This window comes from Quercus suber, unplaced genomic scaffold (assembly GCF_002906115.3).
Source record: "Quercus suber isolate HL8 unplaced genomic scaffold, Cork oak 2.0 scaffold_1428, whole genome shotgun sequence".
Lineage (NCBI taxonomy): Eukaryota > Viridiplantae > Streptophyta > Magnoliopsida > Fagales > Fagaceae > Quercus > Quercus suber.
The window spans coordinates 5,206-14,480 of record NW_027070803.1 but is presented as its reverse complement, the minus strand read 5'-3'; the positions used below and the strand labels follow the sequence as shown (position 1 = coordinate 14,480).

The 9,275-nt window shown below is 35.6% G+C and overlaps 1 protein-coding gene across 1 annotated transcript; it reads right to left on the bottom strand.

Moving 5' to 3' along the window:
- Positions 1–2,248: 2,248 nt before the first annotated feature.
- On the bottom strand, positions 2,249–7,142 carry LOC112019317 (ankyrin repeat-containing protein ITN1). The gene is made up of 3 exons (XM_024051855.2): positions 7,098–7,142; positions 6,573–6,997; positions 2,249–3,246 (listed from the first exon to the last, which is right to left on the bottom strand). The coding sequence occupies exons 2-3, from the start codon at positions 6,975–6,977 to the stop codon at positions 2,599–2,601; spliced, it is 1,053 nt and encodes a 350-aa protein (XP_023907623.1). The 5' UTR covers positions 6,978–6,997; positions 7,098–7,142; the 3' UTR covers positions 2,249–2,598.
- Positions 7,143–9,275: the final 2,133 nt, after the last annotated feature.

Below are 9,275 nucleotides of genomic sequence, written 5' to 3'. Positions count from 1 at the left end.
ACTAACACATTTGCTTTTTGCAGATGATAGTGTGCTATTTTATAGGTCCAATACACAGGATTATCAAAAGGAGTTGGAGATACTGCTACTTATGAAGGTGTTTTGGGGCAGCAAATAAACCAAAGGAAAACATCCTTGTTTTTTAGCAAGTCGATTACCGAGGAAAAAAAAGCAAAAATCAAGGAAGCTCTTTAAGTTCTGGAAATTCTCCACTATGACACATATTTAGGGCTACCTTCACTTATTGGAAGGCAAGAGAAAGCCAATTATGACTAGATAAAAAAAAGAGTGCGGAGGAAACTGCAGGGTTGGGAAGAAAAATTACTATCACAAATGGGTAGAGAAGTTTTGATTAAGGTGCAATACAAGAAATCCCAACTTATACAATGAGCTGTTTCATGCTTCCACAAGGCTTTTGTCATGAAATGAGGGGCTTATTCGTAAGTTTTGGTGGGGCCAAAGGGAGTTCATCAGAAAATTCATTGGTGAGGGGTGTTATGTGTGATCTGAAGTCCGAAGGTGGAAGGGTTTCGAGGAGTTGTCTCTTTTAACGAGGCTTTACTTGCAAAACAAACATGGCACTTACTGCATAATAAAAATTCCTTGTTCTATAGAGTTTTAAAAAAAAGATTTTTCCCAGATTGTTCCATCATGGAAGCAAAGGAAGGCCATGGAGATTCCCATGCTTGAACAGCATTTGATAGGGAGGAGTATTATTAGAAGAGGAGCAAAATGGAGAGGTGTGAATTGTGAATCAATAAAAATTTAGGTGATAATTGGCTACCTACTACAAGCAATCTTGGTGCACATGGTCCCTTAAAGGCAGGATTTCAAGACGCCATTGTATAGTGCTCTAATGATCCATTTTCACGTACTTGGGATCCTCATGTTCTAGCTTCTGCCCTTAGTCCCACGGACGCAGAGCTGGTCCAAAAAATTTCCTTAAGCAGTGGACATGCCAAGGATGCTCTATTCTCGCCCTATGTACAATCGGGTCAGTACACAGCCAAGTCCGGTTATTTTTTCCTCAAATTCGAGTCACGACTCACAAAGCACACCTACAACAGACAAACTTCCATCCATTCAGCCAAAACCACCATGGAAACAGATTTGGAGCCTCTCGTTTGCCAAGCAAAATAAAAAATTCTTATGGCTAGCATGCCACAACGCACTGCCAACGAAGGTATACCTGTGAGACGTTGTGTCATAAGTTACGACTAACATGCTCTTTCTGCACTAATCAAGCCGAGGATGTACTGCATGCCGTGTGGAGTTGCCCGAGTGTATCAGAGGTATGGGCGGACATCCTCAGGGCAGCTCAGACAAGGTTCTACGCACTTAAACTTTGCTCAGTTGCTGTCCATAATACTGGATCTGATTGTGAACAGAGCTATTTGCAATGATATCGTGGGTTTATGGTTTCGGCGCAACAAGTCAAGCTTCTCACCACCAGGTATCCCACTTGAACAGGTTCTTTAACGTGCCTATGAAGGCCTTCAGGAATTCCGGACTGCCAACCAACCAGCCCAGCTACAATGAGTAAGGCACATAGAACGCTGTCTACTCCACACGCTGGGTTCTACAAATAAATTTTGACGGCGCGTTGTTCACCTCATTGGACACAGCTGGTATTGGTGTAATAATAAGGACTACAATGGCTTGGTAATGGCTTCCTTATCTCAAGCTATTCCTCTTCCTCTCACTGTGTTAGAGACAGAAACAGTAGCAGCAGCAAGGCCCTAGAATTTGCACTAGAATTGGGGTTGGATTCGGTCATTTTGGAGGGTGACTATGAAATACTCATGAATTCATTGATGGGATTCGCTATCCTTAGCTTCATCTTGTCTTTTGATTCAAGATGTGAAAGTTATTGCTGAATCTTTTTAATGTATTAGTTTTTCTCATGTTCGTAGGGAAGGAAATAAAATAGCTCACAACCTAGCTACTCATGCACATCATGTCACTGGTTTTTCTGTGTAGATGAAAGATATCCTATCGCACACCTTAGTTGCTTATTAGGCAAAATTGCCTATTTCTTAATATAAGTTTTGAAGTCTTCTTTCTCCAAAAAAAAAAAAACAAAAAAAAACAAAAAAAAAAAAAAAAAAAAAAACTAAAAACTAAAAAAAACAACAAAAACATAAAAAACAAGAACTAGGATTTATTCATTTTATTTTAAAAAAAAAAGATATATATAAATATATATATATCTCCTTCTGCAAACTATAACTAAAAGAAAATTAATAAATAAATAAAAAGAAGAGTAAAAATATATAATCATGCATGATTTATGTGATAGTATTTTAAAGTCGAAAGCCAGTGAATTACAAAGTATACAACATAAGCTAGTATACAACACAAGCTGAAAATCCATCTGCCATAGGTCCATGGAAAATGAAAATCTTTAGTTTTGGCTGGCATGCCGATTATTAACAGGGCAACCCCACATGATCACATATAACACAATAAATAGGTTATAAGCAATGCTTCACTTTTGGATGGAATAGTTCTACGATCATAAATTATTTTACAACTCTTTTGTCACAACTCTAACATAGCAAACTGTGAATAATTAAGCATTAATTATATATGGACCCACTATTTTTTCTTCACTAATTGTGATAAAAAGTTGTAAAAAGTGGTCCTAGACTTTTTTTTGGGGATCAAGATGTTAGGTCCACAAGTTGAATTGTGCATATCAACAAGAAGGGAGAACTGCATGAATACAAAAATGATGACAGGAATACTGGCAAAACAAATGACAGGGAGGAATGTCCATGATTGTCCACGTAGCATAAGGAAAAGAGCAGAAGAAAAGGCTGTCATCATGGCTGCAATAGAGACGAAAAGGGTGAAAAGGCCTATTATCAACTTTCTAGGCAAGGACTTAAGGAAATCTTCTTCCTCATAACGTGATGTGAGAATTCCCAAAAACATCAAAGCCGAAGTTGAAGAAGAAAAGAGTGAAAGAGCATCAGATACTATGAAGAGCTTAAACAATTTTCTATTTAAGAAGATCGGGAGGCCTGTATTTTGGTCGTTACCACCTGGAACAGTAAAAGCTGCAGCAAACATAATGGTAACAATGAGAGCTGCAACCACCGTACAAGAAGTTGCTGTATTCTTCATCCAGTCCTCTCCCTTGTTTTTCATGTCATTGTGTTCACTTGTAAACAATTCTCGGGGAGTCAAACCACTATTATTTCTTTCTTCCTTCATCTTGGGATGGACAATTTGCTCCAGTTCCTTCATTTGTTAAACAAAATCTTAGAATTGTTACCAAAATATAAATGAACTTACATATTGATCAATGGCAACAGTGGTTGGCCTTTCGATCAGCTGCATCCGCCATTAGAAATCTTTTCACACAAAACTACATGCTTCAACGAGATGGGGGATATGATCTTGTATGGCCAAATCTACTGCAACTTAATAAAAAAATATGATGATAGTTCATACTTAAATATGAATCCAAAAATCTCCCAGAGGCTTTCTATCAAGATAGAAACCCTTCTTGGGTGGATTTATTTATTTATTTATTTTTATTTACTTCTATTTAACTTTGATTATTAAGAATTTTTCCATTTTCACTAAACCATCAGTTACTTAAACCTAGCAAGCTTCAAACCTATAGCTTGGGCATTGAACTCTGTCATATATTCTAGGAGCAAGTTGTGCACTTGAACGTAGGATTTCGTAATTCAGCGAAAAAAAAAGGGTAGAATTTAAATTCGTAAGGTAAATGCAGGTCACCTACCACTTCATTTCTACCAAGTTGTCTCGGCACTAAGGCGTTACCATAGATATTTCACGGACAGGATACTAGAATTCTTCTTCGACCGCTTCTAAGGTGAAAAGAAAAAGAGAAAATTCTCTCCCATTGTGTTTATTGATATGCCTTTTGACCGAAATTATTGCTGCTACTATATTCTTAATTGTGGGTCTATCGTTATCACTATCGCTAATGATTAGTCTGTGTTTTTGTGTTAGCATGTGGACTAGCAAGACTCACTAAGAACGATTTTAGTCCAAGATAAGGCCAAGATTCAAGTTTAAGAAGACCTAAGTTTGTGGAATCTCGACCCATTGAGATTCGTGCAAATTCTATTTTCATATATGTTTTCATATTTCAGTTAAAAGTATTTTCAAAAAGAAAATGTTTTCAAAATATACTTGAAGTTGTAAACACTAACGAAGTGTTTACATTCAATGAAGTTCACCCTTGTAGAAGATTTGAAGCGGGAATTGATAAAGAGAGTTTAAGTTCTATAGGTCGTAGCAATATTAGAATATAGTTGTTTTATATTGCAAACTTCAATTTCACACACTGAACCTATTTTGCCTCTAGGGCCTATAACCGTTGGGCAATTGCTCCATCAATTTTCCCTGGATTACCATTTTGAGTCTTCTTGTGGTTTTTTATTTACATGATATACTGATACAGTGCGCGTGATCATACCATATTATGTCAGCTATAGTTAATATTTTAAATGTTAACAAGAAATTATTTCTATGGTTCAATTATAAAACCCATTACTGGTTCAATTATAACTACCCTATAGCTTGCATCTGGGCTGCCACTGTATACAGAGCCAACTCAAAGAAAAAAGTAAGTTAAGAACAACTTACTTACTGGCCCCTCTAGGATTTTGGCAAAAAATATAGACACGTTTCAGTCTTCAAATCTTAAGTTTGATTAGAAAAAACCCAAAACCAAGAATAGAATTTGGCCAATTTCTTCAACCCATATCTCCTCTAAATTATAAACCCAAAAATAATAATTTTAACAAATTTATAATATCGCAGCAAATAAAACCCAAATCTTTTCTAAATCAAGACTCCTAATTAAATCAAAACTAAAATCCAAAAATATCGAATAGTTAATATATAAACAACTTCAAACTTCACAGTTGTTTACTCCCAAAATGTAAAAGACAGATTTTTAAAAAAAATTAAAAAAAGAAATTGCCCTTGCATTGCCAGACTTGCAAGCACAGCTCTGATGGGTGATCTTGTCCAGGCCATTGAAGAACTGACCAGCGATCCTATATTCACAGTGGTATCTCTCTCAGTCTCTCTGTCTATGTTCAATAGGTTTTCTTCAGTTTGAAACTTTGAATCTTAAGAGTTAAGAGTCCTGCTTTTATTTTTTTTTTTTTCAGAAAGAGTAAAGTACTAGTACTTTATTTTGGCACTTTGACGTTTGACATTTTTATAGGATTTGAATGTCGGATAGGGGAAAAACTTAGATAGTCTCGGAGCAGTATTTCAGGCTCTCACAAAGAAGGTGGGCCCTGTGGCGGGACTCACGTGTGGGGCCCACCTACTTTGTGAGAGCCCAGAGCATTGTTTCGGGACTACCTAAGTTTTACTCGTCGGATAGAGTGGGGTAGTTCATTTTGATGCTTATTTTATTAACTAATTGTTAAACTGTATTATTTTATTGAGTTTTTTGGTGGCATCCAACCATCAGTCGACTAGATTTGCACTTAAATTAAATTATTTTGTTAAAGTTGTAATACGATAGGGGGTTGAGTGGTTTACAACTTTCACTTAGACTTATTATTTTATTTTTTGGCTTAAATTTGATAATAGTAATATTTATTATAATTTGATTAATTGATAGTAGTGTTTGACAACTTAACTTAAGGCATTGTTATAGAGTTTTTTATTATAATTTTTTTTAATTAGGTAATTTAAACACTTGATGTCTTACCAATATTTTTTTTTTTTTTTTTGAGAAGGAATATTATTTAAATTTAGTTCATAATCAATTGTAAATTGATTTTCATGCGATGGCATGACTTTGTTGAGTTAAAACTAATTTTTGTGATAAAGTTTTTTTTTTTCTTTTTTAGTTATGAAATTTGAATATTTAAGAACTTTATCCAACTTAGCTCGACCTGCTAGAAATAATTTTTGGCTTGACTACTATACTTTATTATATTTTATATAATTTAATTTTTTTAGTGTCACCTTAAAAAAAATGTTTAGAGCCGTCTAAAGCCTATTAATTATAGGGATAGGCCACGTGCAGCCAGACCAAAAGTTGGCTGGTAGGGTATGAAAATCTTTTCGAATTCATGGCATATGGGCTTTTTCATTAGTCCCTACGATCTGGTGATTTCTTCTACAAGGGCATTGATCACTCGTAGAACTATATGTGTTTATGGAGAAATTATACAGTCGTCATGGTGGGTCATGTTATTTGTCCATCATTCCACTAAAAGAGTCTCACTTGTTTAAAATTGCTGAATTAGTAATTAGTTTTTGTTTAAAAAAAAATTTTGACTCAACAATTTTAAATAAGTGAGAATCTTTTAGTAGAATGGTGGATAACGTCACTTATCCTCCATGAGAACTAAATAGAAGACCAAAAATGGTGGGAATTAATTAATAGTCTCCCTAGGCATAGCATCTGATTTATAATAGAACGTAGAGCAAGAGGAGAATGTAGGGTATGATATAAAGATGCACACCTGTCATAGTTAGTATGATCACCCCTGGTTCCCTCAATTTTGACAGTAGTGAAAGTACATACCAGATAAATATAATAAGTTGAGAGAAATGACCTTAAACCATTGTAGTTCTCTTTGCATCTGCAAAACTTCACCCTGAATGCATTTAAACCGAGTGGAAGGTGTTGACATCCCTGCCATATGTAATACGTTATTGCGGAATTCATCTTTAAGATTCATCACAGAATTCTTCACGGGCTTCTCATGTAGAAGCCTAAAGATTTCAGCTTCACGATATAGGACAGCTTGTTGGAATAAGCTGACCCATTGTTGATCACGGGCCCATATAAGATGTGGATTTGCTATTAGGACTTCGTCAACAAACTCTGTAAACCCTTCCTTGACGGCACGGAAGATGGCGACAGAAATCACATCATTTTGCTCTTTCACATTTAAAGGTGATATCTTTTTGCACATGAGACGCAGAATTTCACGGGAATACTTATCATTCCACTTCATTTTATGTAACCCCTGTATTCCTATTGAAAAAGCAGACGAATAAAAAAACTTACCCACTCTCTCCCCCCCCAAAAAAACAAAGGGTGATATTAAATGAGTGGATGTTGGGATACCGTATACCTAAGAGCTCTGAGAGATATGGAACTGGTTGGCGCAATGATTCTGGCACTGCAAAGTAGAATATATATATATATATATATATCAGAATCCAAATGAAATTAAAATTAATATCTAACTATAATCTAATTTTGCATCAAGTTTCAATTTTAATTATTAATTTTTGCCCCAAGTCACCAATTCATAATACTTAGTAGATGGTACCAAAGTTTAGATGACAATCTCCTCATCATCACTACTATTTAATGTTTCCGTGTCAAAACACCAGTTACAATCTAATCAAAACAATATTACCAAAATACAGAATTAACAAATGTTTAATTTTCAATTATACAATTGTGATTTTGTGAAGTTTCATTGATGGAATGTGATATACAATGTATAATATTCTAATTAGCTTAACTAGTCAAGTTTTTTATCACTGAATAAGATGTTAGGACATATATGAATCATGTTAGGAACATATGTCAATATTTTATGTAATTGACTAATCTTTTGACAAAATGTACTTTACTTGTAATTGGGTAGATCTAAGATGTGTTTAATACTTTAAGAAACAAAGTTTCAAGTTTAAGTGTTAAATCCATGCAAATCTGTCCAAGAAACAAGTGAACAAGTGCTGGATTTTAAAGCTCGACAACTATGTCGATAGTTAGCATATATCTATTGAGGTTTAAAAAGCTGTTGAAGCTCGAAGCTCGACAGCTAGCTCAATAGATATCGTATCTGTCGAGGTTTAAGAAATTCAGTTTTTCAGAGCTGATTTTCATCCAATCCGTATGTATATGTTTGGGTTTACTTTTCTCACAACCCTAAACATATATAAGAATTATTTTAAGGGCCGTAAAAGGTTGCGCAAGTGTGAAGCAAAGTTGTGTTCATGCAAATTCTCGACACATCTCGATCTGTCGAGATTTATTAAGTTTCTATATAAAGGATCCTCACAATTTCAGATCATTTCTCCTCGATCTCTCTTAATTGCTTTCAGCCTTTTCACCTCCCAAACTCTTCTCTCTCAATCTAAACTTCATTCCCAAGAGCTTTTTGACCTTGATCTTGTTCTTCTTCACTGGTAAGGTCCTTAATCCCTCACTTTATCATGCATTTCATTCCTTTTGACCTAACTTTTGAGAGTTTTGAAAATTTTTGAGGTTTTTCAAAATTGATGAAGTTTTTGTGAAATTTTTGGCATGGGTGTTGCTTAAATGAGTTTAAAACTTCATTTATTGCATTACATTTGCATTATAACAATGTTTCATGCATTTAGATGTGTGTTTACTTTATTGCAATGTTGTGTGCTGGTAGGTTTGGATTAGGCTGAGCCTATGATGTATTTAAATTTGCATGTCACATGTTCATGCACTTTCATGCATACGTACCTTCATTCCTTTATATTCTTATATACTGTGTTGTTGGTACTTTTCTAATTGTCTCTTTCTCTCTCTCTCTCTCCCTTTCTTGTGTTAGTCTGCTTTATGGCACCTAAACGTAAATCTACTCCATCCTAGAACCCTCTGCATTCTGGGGCATCTTCTTCCTCTGACCCTACACCTTCTTCTATTCGGTTCCGTGATGATGAAGCCCGAAAGGACTTCTCAGAGAACTTTTGTAGACAAGACATTCATTCAGAATACCACATCGTTCTGTCGGACTTTTTCGACACTGACTTACCCACTGTCATTCACAGTAGGGGTTAGGAGTCACTTTGTGACATCTCGGTTGCTTGTCCTTCCGTGATCATACAGAAGTTTTACTCCAATACGCATCGTAGTCACTCCGGAGATTGTTTCCAAGGTACTACACTTTCCTAGGGTAGCGCATCTTGACTACCCTAGCTGTGAGTGTCTGAGAACAATGTCCAAAGATAAGCTCTCGTCTTGCTTTTGTGAGACACCTTCATCTTAGGGTGACCGTCAAAACACCCCTTGCTCGGGTTTTGCAAAAGGTCCGAGGTTCCTTAACATGGTGATGACATTCGTTCTTAATCCTTTGTCTTACTATAGCTCCATTATAGAGCCTCATGCTCGATTTTTGTTGTCCCTCTTAGAGGATATCTTTATCGAATTCCTTTCTCACTTTATTTTGTCCCTTATAGATATTTATAAGGATACGACGACCCGTGATAAGTTCATTTTTCCTTCGGCTATCACGTAGATATTTCACCATGTTTCTGTCTCCTTT

Coding starts and splice junctions, on each gene's coding strand:
- LOC112019317 (XM_024051855.2), bottom strand. CDS start 6,977: ATGAAGTGGAATGATAAGTATTCCCGTGAAATTCTGCGTCTCATGTGC. Junction 3,247..6,572: donor GAGAACTACAATGGTTTAAG/GTCATTTCTCTC, acceptor TAACAAATGAAG/GAACTGGAGCAAATTGTCCA.